The following is a 26,257-nucleotide window of genomic DNA, read 5'->3' as shown; positions in this document are numbered from 1 at the left end:
ATCCCTGGCCGCTGGCGAGGGTCCCACATGGCACGACAGACCTCTCCTGCCGTGCCCGCTGCTCCCCTCAGCAGTGTACTTCGTCAGTCTGCCTGTTCTGTTCCCCGCTCTGGCTCTGGTGAATTCTCTCACCCTCCCGCACTTCTGACTGTACCCAATGCTTGTATAAATAAATAAATTTTTTTTAATAAATAAATAAATAAATATATGTTGAGTTGTTTCCATAGCTTAGCTATTGTAAATAGTGCTGCTATAAACATAGGGGTGCAGGTGCCCTTTTGAATTAGTGATTCTGTGTCCTCTGGGTAAATACCTAGGAGTGGAATTGCTGGATCATATGGAAGCTCCATCTTTAGCAGGTTGAGGAATCTCCCACACAGCTCTTCAGAGTGGTTGGACCAGTTTGATCTCCCACCAGCAGTGCAGGAGAGTTCCTTTTTCTCCACATCCTCGCCAACATTTGTTGTTGCTAGTTTTTTTAATATGTGTCATTCTCACTGGTGTAAGATGGAATCTCATTGTAGTTTTAATTTGCATTTCCTTGATTACAAGTGATACTGAACATTTTTTGACATGCCTGTTGGCCATTTGCATTTCCTCTTTGGAGAAGTTCCTTTTTAGCTCTTCTGACCATTTCTCACTTATAGCAGGAATTTAGAAAACCTAAATAAGAGACCAGGAAAAAGACTATAAAAAGTAAAAATCAAAATCAATGAGCAACTATGAACCAGAAACACACTACGTGTTGGGGGAGGAGGGTATAGGGTCAAAATAAAGGGAGTGGGAATTCTATGGGGAATATAACCAAGATGAAAATGCAGGGTCCTCCCCAGTGGCACAGCAGATTGAGCACAGCGCTGTGAGGCTGTCAGCAGCCTCTGCAGTGAGGATTCAATTCCTGGCTGACCAGGGAGCTTCCCCCATGACGTGGCAGACCTCTCCTGTCTCGCCCACTGCTCCCCTCAGCAGTATATTTCAGTCAGGCAGACAGACTGCCTGACTGAAATATACTGCCTGTTCCTCGCTCTGGCTCTGGTGAATTCTCTCACCCTCCCGTGCTTCTGACTGTACCCAGTGCTTGTATAAATAAATAAATAAATCTTAAAAAAAAAAAGAAAAAGAAAATGCATACATTGTGCAAAAATTAAAAATGATGTAATAAGTATGTAAAATAAAATTAAAAGAAAGAAAAAAATGAAAAAAAATATATGTTGAAGTATGGTCTTAGTTTGTGACCTTTATGAACACATTACACAAATTTCACTTAACAGAGATCAAAGACCTGAGAGTTAAATTAGGCCCTTCCTCCCACTTCCATCCCTTCCTCCTCCTATGCTGGCCTAACTTGCTATTCAGAGCTACAAAAAATAATGTGTAATGGGATATTTAAAGCATTTAGATGATCTTTCTCTTAAAGACTGAAGTTGAGATTGTGCTGCTCCTTCTTTGAACTCTAGTCATCTAACTTAATCTAACTTTTTATTGTATGTTATTTTAGTACAGTATTTTAGGTGCTGTTACATGGGAGTTTAATTGATGCAGTGTTCCATGCAATCAAGTGCTAAAAAATACCATGCTATGTGAAACTCTTTTAAAGGTTTATTAACTATTAAGATAACATAGAAAACTCCAAGATATACTATTATGTTATTAAGAGGTTCTAATGATTAAAATTCTTCAGTTACTTGAAATGTCTTAAGTGGCAAATTGTTAATATGGAATTCCAGGGCCCCAGAATAGGCTAGATACGGAAATGTAAGTTGAGGAATGTAAGTTTATCATTAGCACCAAAATTCTCAATTAGGAAGCTTTATACATAGTAGTTAAAATATACAGGTTGTGCAATCAGGCAGACCAAAATTTGAATTCTTTCTATAACATAATAGCTACATCACCTACATCAGGCTACTCCCTTTTGTAAATGAGAGATGCACTAGTACCTACTTCTTAGGAATGATTGTAAATATTCAGTGAGATGATGATGATGTGATAGCAAACACTTCGGTAGTCTTCACTGTGTGCCAGACACTAACCTAAGCACAATACTTTCAAATCATTAGATTCTTACAACCTTCTTATGTAGTGGATACCTTATGTCTTATGTCTGGCATTAAATGTTAGAAAATAATACAAACTACCACCAAGAAATCAGTACATCTTTAGTCCTATTCTAGTGACAATAAGAATGCATTGTGCATTAAAAAATGTTACCATTATATGTTGAAATTCCATGTTGAAATGTTACTATTTTATAATGTAGTTGTGTATCATAAATTATACTGGAACGGTTTTAAAACTGTGTTTACCTTTTCTATTTTCCTGTTATCTTTGCTTTGTTAAACCAAGAGGTGATGATCACCCATGATTGTTAATAATATACCACTTTTTATACAATTATATTTTATTAAATTTTTTAGCCAAAGGTTAAAGAGTATGGAGGTATGGTGATAGATGATTAGAGAATTGAGATAACTGACACTTCATTGGCTACTACTAGGATTTATTAAAGTCCTCCCTTAATCACCATGATTTTAATGAAGGTTCTCTGTTTTAGAAACTAGCTCTGTAGATCCACAAAAATAATAAATCAAGAAACACAGGAAAACATGTCTATTAAGTTATAATAAATGGTTTTCACTGTTTTTTCTCTTACCTAAATGACTATGAAACAGAAGAAAATGAGAAGCCTTGGAAAATAGTTACTGTGTTTTTCATCTTAGCCAGTGTATTGGGTTTTTGTTTTTTTCCTTGATTTTTCAAATATACCATATATTCAAACATCTTTTGGCAAAGTTCACAAGATAACTATAAAATATATGCAATCTCTATGTTTTGGGTATTTGACTTAAATCTTTCATACCACAATGGAAGCTTAGTGGACAAGAAGTTTTGCTAGACAACTAGAAAGTGACAGGCATTCTCAAAGAGTGCTTTGGACTAGAGTTAACTCAGGTAGAACAAAACATTCTGCAACTCAGGATAAAAAGAACTTAGAAAAAACTACAAAGCATGTAAGCAGATATTTGTACCATAATGCATATGTCTTAAAGCCTAATTAGTAGGAAATTTTCAAGTTTAAAATGCTCTGAATGTAAATGTGTTAAATATATAATAGAATATTAAACAAACTACAGTTGATAAAATTGATAATGATAAAACTAATCTACAGTATTACATCATTAAAAGGTAAGAATAACACCATTGTAAAACCATGGCCAACTAAAGACACTGAAGAAACACCAAAACAACCTCCCTTCACAAAATGTTTCAGCTGTTCATGCATGTCCACACATAGTGAGAACTTTGCATTAAACCAAACTTTATGTGGTGGCCAGATCTAATAGAAGGCAGAAAAGATTTTAACTAAGGCATGTAAATGATTTTTTATAACCATGCCAACTTTAGGAACCCTGGAATGTAAAAATGAAAGTTAATAGCATTGTACATCATTTGCCAGTAAAATTCCTCCTTCAAAAATGTGCATGCACTATTCTTAAAAGAATCAGTGAGAAACCCTGTTTGAACTGTGGGCCAACCTTCAAGAATCATTTCCGTTACTTATACACACAGTTTCGCAATTTACTCTGCTCATAGTGTGACTGGAGTACAAGGAATTCCCCATGTTCTTATTTCTGTCTACTTAATAAGTTTTCATTTTTACCTAACATTTTTACTTTTACTAATATGTCTAACAAATGTATTAAAAGAATTGACAAAGATATATATTTACAAGAAAATTTATTATGACATGGCTAATACTTAAACACTAGAAACTAAATTTCCTCAAGAGGCAATTGGTTAAGTTTTATATGTACAATAAAATGCTGTATTGTCATCTGGAGGAAAATGAGAAATTTCCACATACACTGACAGAAAATTTTGCAGGTGGTTAAAAATTAAGTGGCAAAACAATATAATGAATGTGATCCCATATGTGTGTGCTTAAATACACATATAAAGATTTACAGATAGGATTTTATATAAAACATATAAGATTTATATGTAAGTAAAGTGAGGCCTGTGTTATAATTAAATAAGCCAAGATACAGAAAATTATTATTATCATACCTACCTAGTGCCTAAGTTAATTAATAAATTCTGCTGTTATGTCAATTTTATGAGTGAATGAATTGAGAATGGAAAATTGGGCAAGGGAGCCTTTTGCTAATTTCACGTGTTTCATACTATCTGGATTTTTTTACAATTAAGCATGTGATACTTTTATAATAGAATTAGGAAGCAGTTCGCTTTTGGGAAAAGATCTGTTAAAATATATTTGTGACAACACAAGACTTGATATTTTTTCTTCTTCTCAGGAATTCCTAATGTGGGTGCAAGGGTAACTCTATTACTCTTTTGGACAAAGATGTCCAAAGATGTGTGAAAGCAGTTTTAGAGATTTTTGGTTATGTGTTCTCATCTTCCCATTTACATACATATGTTGATTATATTTTTTTTTCTTCATGTTCTCAGGTGTGTATGTGTGTGTGTGTGCGCGCGCGCACACACATTTGCTGTGTTTATGTGACGAGGAATATTTATACATACCATTTAAACATTTAGATAGATTCTTATATGCATATCTTTTTTCAAGAATGGTTGTAAAATTTAAAGACTATGGAAAGAAGTAACTATTTTTAGTTAACAAAACAAAACTTCCTTTTTCATCTTCTCAAATCATATGTTAGCAAGTAAAAATGACTCTGCAAATAGTTGAAAAGAGATTTTCCAGTGATCATACCCAATAAGTACTCTATGGCAGTAGAGTGGCATAAATTACAAGGAGTTCAAGGGGAAAATGATTGACTATGGTATATTATTTGCTTTAGAAGTTTTTATTCTCAACTGTTCTGGGTCTATAAACTATCCTCATTCAGAATAATTTTATATCTTTGTGACTCTGGCATTAAATTTTATTGAAAGTCATTAAAAATACAGAATGGGTACCTACTTGAAATTTTCTGAATATCAATTACTTTTTTAAAATAACAGACTTACATACAAACATTGAATAACAGACTTACATATAACCATTGTTTAAATCATGCCTTAATTATATAGAAAATGACTGACTTGGTTGATTCCATCTAAAGTTAGTACAGAATTAATATAAAATGGTAGGGCCTGATTGACAATCTGGAAATAACTTTCTTATAGTAAATTTCATGATGCACTGTTATTTTATTAGGGGAAATACTCTTCTCTTAAATTGTAATGCTTTACAGTACCATAATACTACACAACATTGCATAACCTTATATAAATAGTACCATATAGATTAAGTTAATCATGATTACTAAGCATGTTTAATGTAGTGTTTTAGAGCATAGAATGTGGAAACTGACTGCTAGGATTCAAACCTGGGCCATGTCACTTCCTAGCTATATCATCTTTAAGTTATATACCCCCCTGTGTCTTAGTTTCCACTAATGTAAACTATATAAATTGTGGATGGTAGGTCTATATTCTATTTTAGGGGGTTACTATAAGCTTGTTGTAATAATTAAATGAATTACTATTTATAAAGCACTTGTAAATATATCAAGTACTTAGTAAGTATAGCTTTTATTAGATGTCATTTTGGCCATGTAGTATCTAGTAAGTTTGTGTATGGAAGTAGGTCAGCTAAATTAGGTGTCTACATATTATTGTCAAAAAGGAAAAACAATATTGAACCTACAATTTGTTTTAATCAAGTATTTTTTAAATTTTTGTTTTACTGAAGGGTATAAAAACTGACTTTTGATTATTTATTTCTTGTTTGTATTACAGTTACAAATTATAATACTGTGGTAGAAACAAATTCAGATTCAGATGATGAAGACAAACTCCATATTGTGGAAGAAGAAAGTATCACAGATGCAGCAGATTGTGAAGGTGGTGTGCCAGAAGATGACCTGCCAACAGACCAGACAGTATTACCAGGAAGCAGTGAAAGAGAAGGCAATGCTAAGAGCTGCTGGGAAGATGATGGTATGTTTAATTTTTTTGTAGTGTTTTCTGATTCTTTTTTTGAAAAAATAACTGAAAACCTAAATTGGATTAAAAATTTAGAATGAACCATAAAATTGTCTATTAATCAACGATAGGTGTCCTTCTACTTAACAAAAAGTAGATTATGAAGCAGAATAATAGTTGCTTTGACAATTCACACAATGTATATATTGAATTTTAGTAATTTTTAAGCCAGAATCAAGCTTTGTTTCTGTTGATAAAATTGAATCTCCCTTTAATTTCATATTATAGCCTCAACTGAAAAATCTACCTAGAAACCAAAAAAGTTATGTTTTGATACAATAATATAATTCATTATGCAAAAATGTCTCAAATACAGATAAATTATGGGGGTACATTTAGTTTTTATAAGCTCCTATCTCTCTCCATTCCCTCCCCCTCCATATTATTTACATAGAAATACCATATCCATATATAAATAATATAAATGGATATATAATGTGCGGACAGATATTTCTATATTTTATATCTGTGGTTCTTTCACTTGCTTTAAGTTTTTACTCAACTAACATTTTTACTTTTATTGAAGTAAGGTATGATTAAGTGGAAGGAACTATGAAAGTGAGAAGTTCCTCTGCTTACTGCCCTTTGAATGAGTGAACAGTGAATGTTTAAACCTTCCTCTTACCTGTCAAATGAAGAAATTAGACTATATTCTTTCCTTCTAAGTCTAAAATTCCTCCTATCTACCTTTCCTAATAGTCTAATGAAATTATTCAGTCTGTCTTGCCAGAATTTAAACAATACTAGTATAAAAACAGAAGGATGTGGAAGTGCAGGTAGTGTGAATTAGGAGAGTTGGAGATTAAGAATAGAAGCATACACAGAGACAAAGAGGAGCCTACAAGAGATCAAACTCAAGGTCGTTCAGAAAAAAAAGTTGCCCTGCAAGAGTTCAAATTCAAGAAGGTCATCTAAACAGGATATCAAAAGCCAGGCCTGACAATCTGGGGAAATGGCTCTACTGTGTAAGCCAGAGAATCTGTATAACCAAAGTGGAAGCTTAGATAAAAGTCTAAATAGTAGGGCCCCCTGGTGGTGCAGATGGTTGAGCACAGCGCTGTGAAGTTGTCCGCAGCCTCTGCAGCACGGGTTCGATCCCAGTGGGCCAGGGAGATACCCACATGGCGTGGCAGACCTCTCCTGTCACCCACTGCTCCCTTCAGCAGTGTGTTTCGGTCAGTCTGCCTGTTCTGTTTCCTGGTCTGTCTCTTGTGAATCCTCTCACCCTCCCACACATCTGGCCTGTACCCCAGTTCTTGTGTGAATGAATAAATAAATCTTTAAAAAAAAGTCTAAATAGTAGGCACAGGGTAATAGTTATGAATCCTGCAGTAGGACAACTAAGAAATTTTATAGCTATTGTAAGGCCCTTTGAAGTCATGTTATCCACCCCCTCATTTTATAGTATTGTTCATCTATCCCTTTAGTAAACTCCACAGGAATGTGGTTGCAAACTTTAATAAGATAGTTATCTCTGTTTGAAAAGTCCTTGTAGCTTAGTGGGTGGAAAAATAACTGTAAATGGCTTGATGTAAGTGTAGATTTAGAATTATATGGAAACATCAAGGAGGAACATCCAGTCCTTAATTAAGCAAGGAAAGGGAATAGGAGGTACTACAAGCCGAAGAGGCAACATGCATGAAGTCACAGAGGTTTGAGCAAACTCTTTTTGTGGAAAATTAGATCAGAGACGTAAATGGAGACTATAAGACATTGTATGCTAAATTGAGATTTGAGCTTTTCCTGGAAGTTATGAGAAGAAATCATTGATAGGTATTTTAGAATAAGGCTGGTAGCAACATGGTAACAGAATGTTAGAGGGAGGCAGTCTAAGGCAGGAGATAGTGCCTTCAATAGGAGAGGAGGTTGTAATAGTTCAAGCAGTGATGAAGTTTTTGAGCTAATATAGTATTCCTTGGAATGAGAATAAAAGGTAGAGATTTGACAGAAATGCAGGAGGCAGAACAATAAGATTTGGTTGATTCCTTGTGGATGGTAACAGAAAGGAAAAGCTGATATAACTCCCAGGCTTCTTGAAAATAAAACCCAGAGAAGTTAATTTGTTCATTATCACAGCTGGTTAATGAAATACTATAGGCATTAACAAAGTAATAGGAGATATTATTTGCCACTAAACTTGAAAATACAGTCAATATATTAGAAATTCTAAACCAAAACTGACTCATGAAGAATTACAAAACATGAATAATCCTATAATTTATAAAGAAATTGAATCGGTAGTTAAAAAATATTCCCACCAAGATTTGTTGAATTTGTGAAGCAACTGACAGCTTTATTCATTTCTCACTGGATTGCAAATGGTGTTGCTATCCTGGAAAAGAGTTTGGCAGTTTATTATACAGTTAAATATACTTACCATGTGACCCAGCAGTCCCACTCCTGAGTTTCCCTGAAGAATTAAAAGCACAGTTTCATACGTAAATTTGTACATTTAATGTTTATAAAAGCTCTATTTAAATTGCCCCAAACTGGAAATAGCCCCTGTCTTTCTACAGGTAAGAAGATAAGGGAATTACCTATACAATGTAATACTACACAATAATAGTAAGGAAAAAACTATTGCTATACGCAACAACTTAGATGGTTTTTAATGGCATTGTGCTGAGTAAAAGAAGCCAGTCTCAAAGATCATTATGATTCCATTTATATGACATTTTCAAAAAGACAAAAGTATATTCTGGGAAAATAGTGGTTTCCAGGGCCTAGAGGGGGACAGTATAACTATAAAGAGGTAGAAGTGAAAAGTTTGGGGTAATGGAACTGTTCTCTATACTGATTTTGGTGGTGATTATGTGAGTCTATACATTTGTTAAAATTCACAGATCTATACAACAAAAGAAACAATTTTCTGCATGATCATTTGTATGTACATATGTGTGCATATATATTTTTTTTCTCTCCTGCTAAAAAACTCTAGCCCAGATGTCATCACTGGTAAGTTCTAAGTATTCATGGAGTTAATAACTCTAGTTTTCAAGAACTCTTCAAATACTAATATAGAGGAAAAATTCTCCAACTCTCTAAATGAAGATACATTAATATTGCTCAGAACACACCTAAAAAGTAGAAAGAAGAAGGCAGATAGAGAGGGGACCTCAGAACCAAAGAACAACACAACAGTGAGTTCCCTGGGTTTTCTTTTAGCTTATATTTCCTCATAGATCAGACTGAGGGCTGGAGAAGCCAACACCCAAAACTTTCAACACGTGCACACGTGCACAAGAAAAGCCTACTTTCTCTGCCAGAAGACTAGGAAAGAGGCCAAATAGAAAGACAAAATACTTTTTGACAATAGCGGTTCCTCTCCAGCCATATACCACAGGGGGAAAAATTGTAGCTTCACTCTCCATCCTCACCAGCAAATGCTGAGTAGGGAGCCTTGGACTTCCACTTTAATGGAAAGGAAGTACTCTAAACTCCCACCATGCTCCTGTCAGGGAAGACTATGTAGGGATCCAAGACTTTCATTACCACAAATTAGGAGCAAATGTCTCCTCTTCCCATGTGTTATCAGTGGAAATCACATGGAATGCTGTACTTCCATTCCACCCCCACCTAGTGGTAACATGACGTCTTATTCTTACATGCTGTGGTGTTATCAGTGAAAAAACCTAATGAAGTTTTCACCACTTCCATCACTCCAGAGGAAAGCAAGCCACCCCTGCCCCCCATCTGTGGTGTGAATAGAAGCCACATGGGAAGTAGTATTTTGACTCTCTTTCCCCTCTCAGCCAAAGTGGAATCACCTTATCTCTTCCCAGAATCAGTGGGGATCTTGAATTCCCAATCCCACTTATCTAATGAGCAGCTCCTTTTCTCAGGGAAAGCTGACAGAAGAACCTCGCCTTCCACTTCTACTTACCAGTAATAGCAAAATGCCTTCCTTCTCACAGGAAGCCCGCTTAAACAGAAGGTTTTAAATATCAAGTCTCTCTCTTTATGTAATTGATAAATATCCAAGTTTCATTAAAAGAATCACTTATTATACCAAGAACCAGGAAAATTTTAACTGAATTAGAAAAGAAGTCAATAGACATTAACACCAAGGTGACAAAAATAATAGTAGTATCTACCTTGATAAAAGTGCTTCAACAAGCATTTATAAACATACTTCAAACTAAAGAATACAGTCTAACAAAGAAATAGAAAATATAGAAAAGCAGCAAATTGAAAATTTAGAACTAAGAAATATATTAACTAAATTAAAAAATAAAACTCAATAGGTAGGCTCAGTAGCAGGATGTGAGGACAGAGGAAGAAATCAGTAAGTTGGAAATCAAACAGTGGAATTTACCCAGCATGAACAACAGATGAAAAATAAACTAGGAAAAAAAAAAAAGCAAACAGAATCTAAATAACATTTATATCTTATGTTCATATCCTCAGAATTCCAAAAGGAAGTAAGAAAAAAAATGGTACTGGAAAAACAGAGAAATGAAACTTTTATCTAGAGGGGAAAAGCAATTTGAATGACAGCAGTTTCTCATTAAAAATAAAAAAAAATTTAAAAAAGTGGAGACCAGGCAGAAATTGGACATTTTTCACATGGTGAAAAAATAGAATTGTCTATCTAAAATTCTATACCAGTGAAAATATTCTTCAAGAAAGAAGAAAGCAGGACATTTTCAAATGAAGGAACACTAAGAGTTTGTCACCAGCAAACCTACTCTAAGTGAATTGCTGAAAGAAGTTCTCTAAACAGAAATGATAAAAGAAGGAATCATGGGACATCAAAAGAAGAAATAGCATTGCAAATTGTCAAAATAAGGCTTTATTTTGTAAATTTATTTACAATAAATTGCCTTATAGAGTTTTCTCAATCATGTATGATGATGAAGCAAAAAACATTATAATTATGGGTAAAGTTAATAAAACAGTAAATCTCCACACTCTATAATTTGTATTGTGTACAAAATACCTAAAAAGTAGCTTTTATGGTAAGTTTGATAACCAAGTCACAGGATATTTAGAATTACACATTAATTCCTATGTCAACATTTTTCATTTCAGCCATTATTATTCAATATGCATTGTTATTGAGAACACTCTCACAAAACTATTTAAAACTTAATAAAGAAAACTTAATAAAGAAAAATTCTTCATTTGAAATTGTCCTATAGTTAATAAATTTGTTTCTCACAGAGAAATGGGTTATTCTGAAACTACTTCCTGTGTATTGGGTTGGAACAACTAAGTAAATATATTGAGGATAATTAAACCCAAATTTCTCTGAGAAGTTACAAATAAGGGGGAGGGAAAGGCTAAAATAAACCCTGTGGTGTTCAATTACAATCAGTTATCAATATGAACAGATGGTTCTTAACATATGCATAGAAATAGATACAAAATACAGATGGGATATATGCAGATATTAGTGTGCATACATAGTTTTCCTAGCTCTTCAGAGAAGACATGAAAGTGACACCTGGTAGCAATGAGCATAGATAGTGCCCATGTCTATGATTCAAACACCGTTTTCCAACAGAAGGTACCAAGACTCCTAGTAGAAATGGTTGATTGTGGAACTAAAGTAGGAAAAATTCAGTATAAGCCTAGAGCAGTGAGTAAAAGTGCTTCAGGAAAAAAAAAAAAAATGGTGTTGAAAGCGTATCAAGAAGACATAAAAACCAGCTTGAAAAATTTCCCAATATTCAAATATGAAAGTTTTAGCAAAAAAAATAAGTAAATAGTGACAATTTCAAAATATTTCCCTACCAGATTATTATTAGTGATAAAAAAGGACATAATTAGTATAAAGAAACCTAGCAGGTTAATTTCAGATTTAATCAGGTTAATTTCATCAATAATAAAACACTGACATCATATACCACTGGTGAGATATATTACAGAGGCACATAACTTCTAGTGATTTTTTTGCTCAAAATATGTCCCTTCAATCTAACCAGAGAAATCAAATTAAGAGGCATCCTACAAAATAAGTGACCAGTACTCATCAAAATTGTCAAGGTCATAAGAAAACAAAAACTAAAAGCAACTTGTTCATCACCCAAAAAAAAAAAAAAAAATTCCAGACCTAAAGGGAAAAAGTAGAAAACAGCACAATAATACTAGGGATTCTAAAACCCTACTTTCATCAATGAATATATCCTCCAAACAGAAAACCAATAAGGAAACATCAATCTTAAATGATTCATTAGATAACATGGACATAATAGATATATACAGAATGTTCCATCCAACAAATAGAAGAATATATATTCTTCTCAGATACACATGGAACAGTCTCAAGGATAGGTCACATGTTGGACCCAAAACAAATCTCAATAAATCAAGAAGATTAATGGCATACCACACATATAATCTGACCACAGTGGTATGAGGTTAGAAATCAAGTATAAGAGGAAAACTGGAAAACCCACAAATACATGGAGATTAAATAACTTGCTACTGAACAAATACTGGGTTACCCAATGAATAAAAAAATATTTGGAGACAAATGAGAATAAAAATACTACATATCAGAACCTTTGAGATCCAACAAAGGCAGTGCTAATTGGAAAGCTTATGGAGCATTAAAAGCTTATCTAAAGAAACAAGAAAAATCTCAAAACAATCCAACCTTGTACCTAAAAGAACTAGAAAAAGAACAAGCAAAACCAAAAGCCATTGAAAGGAAGAACATAATAAAAAATCAGTATAGAAATAAAAGAAATAATGAACAAAAATCAGTGAAACAATCCGTTTTTTAATCAGTCAACTTAACAAACCATTGGCTAAACTACTCATTAAGGAAAAAAAAAAAAAGACTCAAAATCGTAAAAGACTTTACAGCAGATACCAAGAAATACAAAAGGGTCATAAGGCTACTATGAACATCTGTATGCCAACAAATTCGAAAACCTAAGAGAAAAACCCTTGAATTGTACAGAAAATGTGAACGCACCAGTTACAAGTAAAGAAACTGAAAAAGTAATCAAAAAGTAAAAGTCCAGGATCTTATAACTTCTCTGGATGCAAAACACATCCTTTTCAAACTCTTCCAAAAAATCAAAAATGAGGAAATACTTGCTGACTCCTTTTATGAGGCCAGCAAATACTGATATCAAAACCAGATAAGAACAGCACAAAAAAAGAGAGAGAAATAATAGGACAATATTGCTGATGATGCAAAAAATCCTGAAAAAAATGGGTTAGCAAACCAAATTCAACAATACATTAAAAATATCATACATTACAATCAAGTGGGATTTACTCCAATGGTATGATGATAGTTCAGCATAGGCAGATCCATCAATAAGATACATCAGATGAACAAAATGAAAAATAAAAGTTATATATGGTTGTTGAGTCATCCTTTTCCCTGGAATAAATCCCAGGGAACAACTTGAGAAAAGGCAGGTGTAAGTGTGCATGATATCTATTGTGTAATAATCACTGAGAAAGACACAAAGCAGAAAAGGAAAATCAGATTGAGTTTACTTGCTTACTGTGCCACTTTAGGTATTGCTGTGTAAAATATTCCCAGAGACACATTTGAAGTGGTTAGAAATACATTGGTATGAATTTCAAAAATGGAAATTTTAAAATTTAGAACATAATGCTAAATAATCAATACTGTATGTTGAACTATTCTACCATTGATAGTAAATCTTCTGAATTTTTAATTAACATGTGTTACAGTTGCCATCTTGCTTTTACTTACTATGATTTCATCTATGAGAAAATGAACAAGCTCCATTTCTTTTGATCTAAATTTGTGGTGTTTGCCATTCATTTATTTTTTATTAAACTTTTAATTTTGTGATTCACAAATAAGTCACAAATAGTTGTAGAAATAATGCAGAGATTCTGTGTATCATTTATTCAGTTTACTCCAAGCTACAACATCTTGCAGAATTATAGTACAGTATATTTTATTGCAGCATATTAGCATTGATGTAGGCGATATAGAGAACAATTCCATCACACAGGGCCTCTCTGGCAGGCACTAATCTATTTTCAATTTTTATAACTAATACAGTATATAATAAAGTAGTAACTGGCTATTTGGGTTTTGATTTGAGGAGAAACGAGAACATAGATAAATAATAATAAACTATACAACTATTATATAATTATCCAGTTGGCATACTTTTTACTCGTTTATAGGTGTTTTGGAGAAAAAGATGCTAGAGATTTTTCAGACCCTTAACACTTGTTTTTATTCTACAATATTGTACACAATTTACAGGGATTTTTAAATTGTAATTTTGCTGATTGTAAATATAAAATGGTAATTCTTCAAAAGAAGTTAAATCTCATCATTATCTACTTTTATACAGTGTTTTTTTATACTGATCTAAAGAAAATATGCACTGATACGCACTGATTTCTTTAGATCAGTATAAAAAACACTATATAAAAGTAGATAATGATGAGATTTAACTTCTTTTGAAGAATTACCATGTAAAAATAACATGGCGATCATCTTTAAGTGCTAATATAAAAGTTAATGAGTAAAGAAAATCTGCTGAACAAATCCACTCAGTAATCTGAAACACTTAAAGAAGTACATGCCTTAATGTGAGCAAAGATTTTACTTGATTAGTGCTCCAGTTCTCAATTCAATTATCAAATCTAGGGGAAATCTAAATCAAGACTCTTGACTAACATATTCAAAGGGATTTGATTGGGGTGCAGATAACAACATGATGTTTTAGTATGACTTCATAAGTCATGGTAATCATAATTATAATACCAAATTTTTTAAAAAGCAGTTTTCAGTTCCCTATTTTTCCTGATGTGCATGTTCTTAATAAGCTACTATAATAAATAAAATATATCCAAATATATAAAACATACTTCCTGCTTACCAAAATAATTTGCATATTTATTCTGAACTTTCTGGATATAAGTGGCAAAGAAAATAGACATCCAAAAATGCTTTATCAGTACTCCTATTATTATTTATTACTATTCACTAGTAAGAATAATTAATAGAAGAAAAGAAAAAGTATAGTTCCTTAGGTGTTTACTCTGGGCATAATGAAATTTGGTCAAATCTTTCTTTCTAGTTTCCTGATACTCTAGTTAGACAAGCCAGAGTGCATAGGAAAGTAGGTTTTAGAGCTGTTAAAACCTGTATTCAGGGCTTCCCTGGTGGCACAGGTGGTTGAGGCCAGCTCTGTGAAGCTGTCCGCAGCCTCTGCAGTGCCGATTCGATCCCCACCGGCCACGGAGCAACCCACAATGGCGCGGCAGACCTCTCCTGTCTCGCCCGCTGCTCCCCTCAGCAGTGTATTTCAGTCAGTCTGCCTGTTCTGTTCCCAGCTCTGTCTCTGGTGAATCCTCTCACCCTCCTGCACATCTGGCCTGTATCCCAGTTCTTTTATAAATAAAATAAAAATAAATCTTTAAAAAAAAAATCCTGTATTCAGGGGCCTCCCTGGTTGCACAGGTGTTAAAGAAACAGCACTATCAAGCTATCACCAGCCACTGCAGCATGAGGGAGCAACCCACATGTTGCAGCAGACCTCTCCTGTCTTACCTGCTGCTCCCCTCAGCATTGTATTTCAGTAGAGCTGCCTGTTCTGCTCCTCACTTTCTCTGGTGAATCCTCTCACACACACCCCCACCACACCTCTGGTCTACACCCAGATTCTTGTATGCATAAATAAAATAAAATAAATCTTTAAAAAAAAAAAACAAACCTGTATTCAAATTCCATTGTACCATCTAATAACTACAAGTCCTTGGACAAGTTATTTAACCTCTTTCAAGCCTCAAGTTTTGCTTTTTTTTTTTAACTTGTAAAATAGATCATTATGAAGGTTAAAGAAAATAAGTTCATAAAGCAGCTACAACAGTGCCTACCACATAGAAATTTGTGATTTAGGGAATAATATAAAGGGAATTCTGTACTACCTATAAGTAGAGCTCCAATCCTAAAAATAATACTAAGACACCAGCATGCTTATAATTCTAATATAGGTAATTCCAGAGTTATATATAAATATATACTAATTTTGCTTCCTTAAGATATGTTTGTGAGTTTGATAAAACATCTGCTTAATTCTTTAAAAAGCTTTACTTTTCAAGGACCCAATACTATACTTTTGAAAGGGGGAAAATTTTTTTTTTTTTTAAAGTTTTTTTTTTTTTTTTAAAGATTTATTTATTTATTTATTTATTTATACAAGCACTGGGTACAGTCAGAAGCACGGGAGGGTGAGAGAATTCACCAGAGCCAGAGCGGGGAGCAGAGCAGGCAGAAGGACCGAAGTACACTGCTGAGGGGAGCAGTGGGCGGCAGGAGAGGTCTGCACGCCATATGGGACCCTCCTCCAGTGGCCGGGGAGCAGCTGGGGATCAGCCGGGGATCGAACCGGCGCTGCAGAGGCTGCGGGCAGCTCCGCAACCCAGCACTCAACCGCTGTGCCACGGGGAGGCCCAAGGGGGAAAATTTAAATATAAAAGTTTCTTTTTCAGATTTCTAGAAATTAAAATGTGTGTGACACATGAGTCTTTTTTAAACCCTTGTTTTTATTTTACTAGCAAAGGAAGGACAAGAAATCCTGGGGCCTGAAGCTCAGGCAGATGAAGCGGGATGTACAGGTACTCTTTTGCCATTTTGTTTCCTACTCTTTGAACAAGATTCAGACTCATTCTTCTGATTCATTACTTTTTTTATTCATGAATGCTTTTCTCTCTTTTATTTGCCCTTCTAAAATGTTTAGGTACCTAAATAAGGGCCTCTATATGAAAAGTAAGAAGTTCTTTAAATATAATGTAAGCATAGAGATTCATATAATACAGCAAATTTTTCATTTTATAAGGATGACAAATATAATCTACAGATAATCAAAATAATAAGCATTTCAGTGTTTAAATTTCTATCAATTAATTTACCAGAATTAGAGAGATGTTGATCTGTTTTGAGTTTCATTGTTAATTACCAGGATCTATACTGAATTACCCACATGACAGAAAGCAAAAGAGAAAAATAAGCAAATATCATAAGGTCTCTCTAAACCAGATGATAATCTTGAATATTGAAAAGTTGAGTGAACATGTCACCACAGACAAGAGATTCAATATTTTTTTATGTTTCTGGCATTGAAAAAGGCCAAAATGAATTTGAATTATAGTAAACAAGGAAATTTGCTTCTAGGTGACTGCAAGTACATATTCCCTGAGACTTAAGGCTATTCCTCTATAATGAATTCAAATCAGATCTAAGAAGCAAAAGAGTAGGTGGAAAACTTAAATCCAGAGCTTATGTGTAATAATATCAGACACTTTTATTGTGTTACAAAGTCAGGTAGATAAATTAGAATGTAAACTTCAGAAATAAATTTCAGATTATTAAAGCATTTCCTCAGAATACTTAACCTAAAAGTAGTATAATTACATTTTGTTTATTTTTGCATAAGTTAATATTTCTGTCATAGAGTTTTAATTAAATTTCCTCCTCTGCTTTAACATTTACAGTTTTTTTGCTTTGCAGTGCAATTTTAGGAATATTCCATAGAGCCTTATATATAAATTTCATTATGAAAGACAAGTATGTTTTATAATAACGTGTCAAAGATAGATTTTCATCTACAGTATAAGAGTAACATTCCTATAACTGTCAATTATTGTTATAATGACTAAATATTTGTGCTGTTATTAAAGGTTCATTCTAAATTAATTAAATAATAATGGATAATACGATCATTTATGGTGCCTGCAACCTAAGGTTTTATATTTTCCCTTTAGTGTGGTTGTGTTTAACTTGTGTAAATAATGTATTTCAGGTATACTTATTATCAAATATTTTTCATGTTAACTTACACATTATATAAAATATTTAAACTGGAGGATAAAATAGTAGAGCATTAATGAACACAGAAGACTCCTCCTATTTATTACTTTTACCTAATGTTAAACTTTGATTACTTATTACCATAGTTACAGATCTTGTGCCCCTGTGGGCAAAATATTACCCCAAAAGACATCTAACAAGTTTTGTCTCATAGTTCACTCTCTACTACAAATGACATTAATTCTTTCAATTTTAAGTACTGAGTAGTACATAAATTATCTCAAAAAAGAAAATCACATCTTTAAGGTAGCATGACCTTATATTTATGAAAGTTGCTCCTGAGACATAAGGTCTACCCACCCCCTGTCCCATCAAGAAGATGATCCCTGATGCATTATTTCTTTAGAACTGGGGAGTTAAGAATAGTCGAACATTTATTAAAGCCCAGGTAAATGTAATTTTAGGGAAAGAAGGTTGGAAAACAAATGTTTGAGACTTTTGAACAGTTAATCTTTAAAATTGTGTTTTGCTTTTGCTTTCATTAATTCCTTGACTTCCGTGGAATAATGTGTTGACAAAGTAAACAAAAACATTGTACAAAGGTCACCATTATTCAAACTTTGTCAGGTCCTTTCTATAGCTGACTTCCTTTTGCAATTCATGAAGCTGAGACTATAGTTCTTTTAATGTAGTATTCAGACATTTAAAAACTCACCCAAAAGTCATTTTTCCATCTGAGCATCCCTTTTTTGTTAGTAGATTTACAAAGTTTCAAAAATGGAAAATAAAACAAGGAGGAATCCTGAAAACATTTATTCTAATGGAAATAATTTACTGATGGCTAAATAAAAACGTTTAGTCTTTATATTAAATGTTTGTCTCTCAATGCCTGCTCTCTAGTTTGTGTTTACAACCCTGTTGTTCTACATTTTGATAAATGATTATAGTTCTGTAATTCTATACTTTGAGAATCAGCTCTTGAGTTTTGTTCTGTCTAAAAGAAAAACAAATTATCAGTATTTCTCTGTGTATTTCTCATCTCTCTTGTGTTGAATACACAAGTTTGTCAGTCTTAGGAACTACGTATTTTGCTTTATAAATGACCTTTCACAATGTGTACTTCCCAACACTTTAAATTTTATGTGTAAAACTGCAAAATTTCTAATTGTAGCTTAAAATTGACTGGGTAAATACAGATTCATGGAGACAGTGTCATCTGCTCTAATAGTAATACTTTTTTACTGTGTGACTTTGGAAAATGCTGTCTAACTTTTCTGACCCAGATTTGTATTTGGAACATTTTTAATTGATAAATTATGTTCACTTTATAAAACTGCCTTGATTAAAAATCTGACAATATTACACAGAATTTACTACTTGCCAGGTACAGTACTAAGCTCATATTGTATTGATGAATTTAATTATCACAACAACCATAAGAACTACTGTTATCCTCCAAATTTATATTAAGTAAACTGCCTGACATATTTATAATTGATATATAAAGTTGTTAGAATCACTTCCTCTTTTTCTGGGTCATATGCCAAAAAGATTTCACCAATACTAACTTATCAGAGAACCAACATATCCTTTTGGACTTTTGCTTTCCCCTCCCCTCACTTGGAAGCACATTATTTGATATATTCTGAAATGATTGGTGAACCATATCAAATTGAAATATTCAGTATTTTTTGCCAAAAATCGTTTTATCGTATTAACTGACTATGTTAATCAGTGCTTCAGAATCACAGACTTAGTTCATTCAATTTTTGGAAAATCTCTACCTAATAAGCTAACTAGCAAAGCAGTTAATCACTGTTATATCAATCAACTAAGTCAGACTTTCCATCAGAAAAACATGAGCCTTCATTTTCTATTCAAATTAATGTTTAGTACACATTTTGATGAATTTTATAAAAAATTTCCTCTATAAAGAATGGAAATTATAAGTAATAAGAAATATATAAAGTAAAAATAAATACATTTATAAAATTAGATTATTCAATGATATTAAAATTATGTGAACCTTTTCTAATTTTTATGCTATAAAATTCTATCTCCAAATGACTACATTTAGAACCAGTGTTTTAGTAGTGTATAAATAACCTTATAACTCATTGAAGATAATGTCATGTATAAAATAGACTATAATTCTGAAAAAGTATACTATTTAAAATCTCATCATTCCACTGTCTTGCCATTGAGCCCTCATTAACATGGTTTTTAACTGTGCAAGTTGACTTACATGCATATTTTCTTATGGACAGGTGACATATACTTACAATATTAATAAATACACTTATAAATGTACTTGCTCTTCCTTATGATTTTCTTTCTTTTTTCAGTGTCTGAGTAAAGTTTTATTTGGAACATAACATTAACATATTTTCTATTGCTATATTAGTGCTACTACAGCAGTTGCATTGTTGCCATAGAGACTAAATGACCCAGAAAGCTTAAAATATTTCCTGTCTGGCCTTTTACCAAAAGAATTTGTTCCCCCCAATATAGGACAACTTTACTTCTCCAGATCTCATCTTAGCCTCATGACAATTTTATTCCATAGGTTTTTCTCATTTTTTCTTAAATGCTGAGAAATGTTACTTTTTGTAATATTTAGGCTTTAGAAAATATTTTTCAAGACATTAGTGTTGGGGGGCCATTGAGTGGCCACGACAGTAACATATGGGTTTCACGGTGATACTTGCTAACTTGCAAAAATATATGTTCTGGTCACCACTCATTGGGAGATGTAGGACATAAGGTGTGGGTATCTTACAATTTTCTTACTAACAGTTTCTTTCTCTAAATTGTTTTATTGTGAGAATACGGTATATAACACACATAACATACAAATTTGTGTTATCAACTATTCATGTTGTCAGTAAGTTTTTTGGTCAGTAGCAGGCTATTAGTGAAAATTATCAGGGGTAAAAAGCTACATGTACCTTTTTGTCTGAATATTTTATAAATTCAGGTGGGAGTCAGTGTCCTAATCAGCATGTTGTTCATGGGTCAGTTGTATATGTGTGTGGGGGGGGGGGGGGTATGTATATAGTTACTAAAATATAGACGATTTAAACATTTTATAAGTGGAGTCATAAATTGAAATAAATGTATAATGTAATTTGATAAAAATATTTTAATATTGTGAAATCTACATGGAATCTAAAAGAAATCACAAAAACAAGTTTCATGAGTTTTAACTAAAAGTTTTACATTGAAAAACTCTATGATACTGACTTGTACTGTAATAGCTATTTTAAAATGCTTATTATTCCAGCTAATAACAGATCTCAGATTTTTTGAAACACTGTGCTTTGTTCTCACCAGGCTCCTCAGGAGCAGTGAACTCTTTAGTAATAGTTAGGGGATGGAAAAGGTGAGATTATTAAAGGAAAATTATCTCCATTTTCTTTGGCCTTACAATTATATAACTGATCACAGAATTTCCCAACTAGGATCAAAATGCTCCCTTTTAGTTGCCATTCTTTACCCCTGATAGAACTCCAGGTAAACAAGAAAGACTGGGAGACCTCTAATGATTTTATGCTGTCTTGGTTAATCAATTAAGAAGTTTTCCCCAGTCAGTATTTTGAATTTTTTACCTTTGGCAACCAGGAGGTTTTTAGTTCCAAGACTGGGTACTGTATTAACAATAGATGAATGGAGGGGTATTCCTTTGTCTCTTCTTTATGTAAGAGAACACTGTGAAAAGAAGAGGGTAGCATGAAGAACCTTTAAGATTCTAAGAAAGACATTCATGATAGTTGAGAATTGGAAGTTGATTCTCTTAATACCACCTAACTCTTGAAAAATCTTCACTTATCCCTGGATCCAGTACCCCAGTGTGGTAACTACTAGCATAAACTAAATAGTACAGTTCTCAGTATACAGCAGATGCTAAATAATTGATAGCTATTGAGTACATTAAAAAGAAAATGTGATGGATCACCATTATTTCTATGACATTGACTCTGAGATTCAAAATAGAAGCTACCCAGAGGAGTTCAGTTACTGTGTAGGAGATTTCAGCAAGATTGTTTTAATGACTGTTGAACAAAAAGATATTCATAAATCACAATTTTAATTTGGCTTCAATCTCAGTAGCTGAGAATTGCTGTTTTACAAATTCAGTCTGAAGTGTATAAAGAAGTCTTCCATGAGACACTTGGGAGCCATACTAACCTATTAAATTTACCATTAATACAGAGTAGACACTCTCCTCTGGAACCATGGAGGAAATGGAGGAAAACCCACAATGCAGCAATACTACTTTATTAGAAACTTAACAGCACTCTATACTACCTTTCAAAAGTGAAAACATTCTGTTGTGAACCTTTCTAATAACTCAAGGAAAAAACTCTGCCATAATCCACAGTTAAATATTTTCTGAGGCAGAAATACAGAAAGAATAGCCTCATGTGTCTATGAATATAGAGGAAAGAAGAAGCAATTTTATCAATTTGATATTCTGATGAGATAACTATTAAAGCTAGTTTCTAAGAAAATATAAATTAACTGAACTTCAGCATGATTTATATTCAAAATGATTCAGATACTATCAGTTGCTAGGAAGAACTAAGATTTGAGAACTAAGATTTCTTTTTTCCCTTTTCCTTACATTATCCTTAATTTAGAAATTAAAAATTTAGTAAATCTGAATTTATTACCTCCTCCGTGGCATGTTTATCAGTAATATAGAAGTACAACTCTAAAACTTAAAAGGGATATTGTGAAAATTCCAAAACTTTTATAGTACTAAATTCATAAACCAAGAAGACTGCTTAATATAACAGAATGACTGAATTTCCAGTTTAATTTTCAGTAAATATTTCCTACAAATTCAAAAGTTACCATGTATTCTTCCAAGGTAAACTATTTATAAAAAACTTTGTGACAACTTGTTTGTGAAATTGCTTTTTATAAAGTATGTATTTCTTTTAGTAAAAGATGATGAATGTGACTCGGATGCAGAAAATGAACAAAACCATGATCCTAATGTTGAAGAGTTTCTGCAACAACAAGACACTGCTGTCATTTACCCTGAAGCGCCCGAAGAAGACCAGAGGCAGGGAACACCAGAAGCCAGTGGTCATGATGAAAATGGTAAATGGTGATTTACATTTATCTTTGTTTTCTTCTTTTAAAGGATTGTTATTTACATTAAAATGAGATACCTACTCCATGGTAACATTTTTGAAAACCAAAATTTATTGCAGGTCTCTGTACAATCTCTTTAAAGAAACATCATGATAATTGCATTGCATTAAATCTGTAGCATCTCATACCTCTGCATTTGAACTTCCTAGGAACAGTGCTGGATGTTGATTTCTGTTCACTTACATGGCAGCAAGTAGTATAAATGGGAGCTTGGTTGACACCTACTGCTGCTTGATTCTTTTTCATTTTTCCTGTTAAGGAAAACCTGGTTGTCTGCTTCAAAACATGCTTCTTTGGAGACAAATGTTTTTTTCATATTTGCTTTTGTTCACTCTTGTATCAATAGCTAGTGTATAAAGAGTCGTAAAATGCAATAATAATGTGCTCATTCTCTCCTAGAAAGAAATAGTCTATCATTCTACCTTTTCATATAATAGTAGAAACAGAGGAAAATAGCGGGGTGGTATCACTGTAAGAAATGTTAGGTAAGAAATGTATACTAGATAAAAAATAACATTTAAAAATTTTCCTCATGTGGCTATTCCAATCCCCAAAGAAGAGGTTCATGTTAGTGTTTTCACCAATTGAAAACTCTGGTTATGGGTGCCTTGTAAGATGACAACAAAAGATAACATCATAAACTTTGGTAGTTTTGATTGTTTGATGCAATTTTAATGATCTATGTAGTCATGTGCTCAGTCTATTATTTGAAGATTCTTCTTGAGCAAGACAACTTAAAAGGATTGGAATTTCAATAAAGTTAATATATTTTCTGATATCTTTGCTTATGAAGCATTTGGAGACTATAACACAATTTTCTTTTGTAGTCATTTCTATAAGAAACTTAAAATGCAGGTAAACATGATACTTACAATAAAGTGTCACTTAGGAATATATTTCTTTGAAGAAATAAATAAGGAAAACAGTTCTTGGTTAAATTATATTAATTGGCAAAGTAGAATTACATTTTAGGATTGGTAGACTTAGATGGTTCCCAATTAAAAAACATAGTTCATTTAGTGAACTTCATTTTATGTATACATAGTGCCTTTATTTTCTGAAAACTTCCTTATATTGATCCATATAAAATTATACAAAAAGTTTGTTAGTATATTTCAATAGAGAAAAGAACATAAGAAACCATGCATGGAAGGTCTTCATGCTCCAAGCCTAGCTCTGACTCCCATTATTACTCTTTCCCGCATGCGCATTATTTTGGTGTGAACTCAAGCCACATGACCACACCTAACTGCTAGGGAGTCTTAGTAATATATAGTGTGACTATGTACTTACTCTCTGCCCACAATAACTTTATTGTGTAATTTTCAAATTTGAAAGAATGAATGTTAAATAATGATAACATAGTTACCAATAGAAAAAGTACCCTTTAATATATAAACAGAATATAAATGTAACCTGCATTCTGATTTTACTTTTGTTTTTTTTTTTTTTTGGTCTGACCACACAAAAGAAAGAAAGCATTATGCTCTAGTAAAAAAGACTTGGGACTTTGAAATGAGACAGTATGTGTTTGCATCTTATCTTCATCATTTATTGGACTATGTGACTTCAGTTACTTGACCTATCTGAACATCTTTTTTGTGAAATACAGATGAGTATTGCTATATTGTTTTGAGGATCAAATAAAGTCTGTAGCACAATATTTGGCACAAAACAATGGAGTCCTAATGGTAGCTTTGGTAAATTGTTTTAAAGTTTTAAATTTAAAGTATGTGACCTTTTTTTTTATAGGAACACCAGATGCATTTTCCCAACTACTCACCTGTCCATATTGTGATAGAGGCTATAAACGCTTTACCTCGCTGAAAGAACACATTAAATATCGCCATGAAAAGAATGAAGATAACTTCAGTTGCTCTCTGTGCAGCTACACCTTTGCATACAGAACTCAACTTGAACGTCACATGACAACACATAAATCAGGAAGAGATCAAGTAAGTGACTGAGGACTTTGCAGATTTTGAGAATTCAGTCCTTCATAAAGACAAGATTTTAATATACTTAAAAATTAAATGGATATTTGCTGGGCACTGTGTTGTCTACAGCCTTATAAAAATGAAAGTGATTATTTTAATTATCTGGCCATTTCTGTGTTCAAAAGTACATATGAACATTATTTTTTAAATAAATAGAAGATTTTTTTCTTTTTCAGATAAGATCCCATTCATCTCTATTTAATTTACTTTGCTTATAGCAAACATTTCTGTTAAGTTTGGAACTGGATTTCAAAATGTATTCCATTAACATGTTCATTATAGGGAAAATATCAGCTATATAAACATATAACAATACTGATCATATTGAGAAAAAATAAAATAATAAAATTTAAGTTTTTGCGACCCAATGACTAATCTCAGTATAAACTACCTGTCCTCTTTCTTACAGTAAAGTTGCCTTCTCTAAGAATCTAAAGCTTAGATTTTAAGCCATTTTTATTCTGAAAACTCAAATTTCATATGGTTTATTCTACGTCTCTATCAGTTTACCTCTATTTCTAGAAGTGTTCCAAGACTATGTTACATTTAAACTGTTGGCTTGAAGATTAAAGTCAAAGTTTTGCCAAGTTGGCTTTTTCCCCCCCCAAAGATTTATTTATTTATTTATACAAGCACTGGGTACAGTCAGAAGCACTGAAGGGTGAGAGAATTCACCAGAGCCAGAGTGGGGAGTAGAGCAGGCAGAAGGACCGAAGGACACTGCTGAGGGGAGCAGCGGGCGGCAGGAGAGGTCTGCGGCCATGTGGGACCCTCCTCTGGTGGCCGGGGAGCAGCCCGGGATCTAACCAGCGCTGCAGAGGCTGCCGGCAGCTTCGCAACCCAGCGCTCAACTGCTGCGCCACCGGGGAAGCCCGAAGTTGGCTTTTTTTAAGGTCCTGATATGGTAAACTATAAACTATCAAATTAATATTGCTTAATTCTAGCTTTAAAAATCAAATAAACATATAACTGCAGGGGATATGTATGTTTTGATTCAGGCATATGTCCAATCTTTTATTTCAAAGGCTGTGAATACCTGTATACCTAACTCTGTGAGAACTCTGCCCTATGTATATACCTAATATAAGTCAGACATCCCATAGAGAAAAGCTATAAATCATGGCTGCTAAACCAAAAGAAAAAATTGTAACAGAAACAGATTGGTTGAGCAAGCTTAACCTGTCTTCTCAGGACTTTGGCAACAAGTCTTTATTATTATAAAATAATAAGATAAAGGGGGGAGGGGAGTAATCCAGGTATAAAAAAACAGAATTTTCTTAGGTAGATTAATGGTTAAGTCTCTGAAGGAACA

General features: G+C 33.1%; 1 protein-coding gene across 7 annotated transcripts in view; it reads left to right on the top strand.

The window, feature by feature from the left end:
- The window catches only part of ZEB1 (zinc finger E-box binding homeobox 1), a 144,878-nt gene that overhangs the window by 96,732 nt on the left and 21,889 nt on the right, over nt 1-26,257 (top strand). For 6 of the 7 annotated variants that reach the window (XM_054695032.1, XM_054695034.1, XM_054695035.1 and 3 more), the window contains exons 2-5: nt 5,773-5,973; nt 16,534-16,593; nt 22,733-22,894; nt 24,701-24,903. In XM_054695032.1, the coding sequence (XP_054551007.1) occupies nt 5,773-5,973; nt 16,534-16,593; nt 22,733-22,894; nt 24,701-24,903 (626 nt within the window). The remainder of the gene's footprint in view (nt 1-5,772; nt 5,974-16,533; nt 16,594-22,732; nt 22,895-24,700; nt 24,904-26,257) is intronic. The other variant, XM_054695036.1, reaches the window with a different exon arrangement.

Source organism: Talpa occidentalis, unplaced genomic scaffold (assembly GCF_014898055.3).
Source record: "Talpa occidentalis isolate TD23 unplaced genomic scaffold, MPIMG_talOcc4v2.1 talOcc4.14, whole genome shotgun sequence".
Classification (NCBI taxonomy): Eukaryota; Metazoa; Chordata; class Mammalia; order Eulipotyphla; family Talpidae; genus Talpa; species Talpa occidentalis.
The sequence above is the reverse complement of the archived record's forward strand: the minus strand, read 5'-3'. Positions and strand labels throughout refer to the sequence as shown.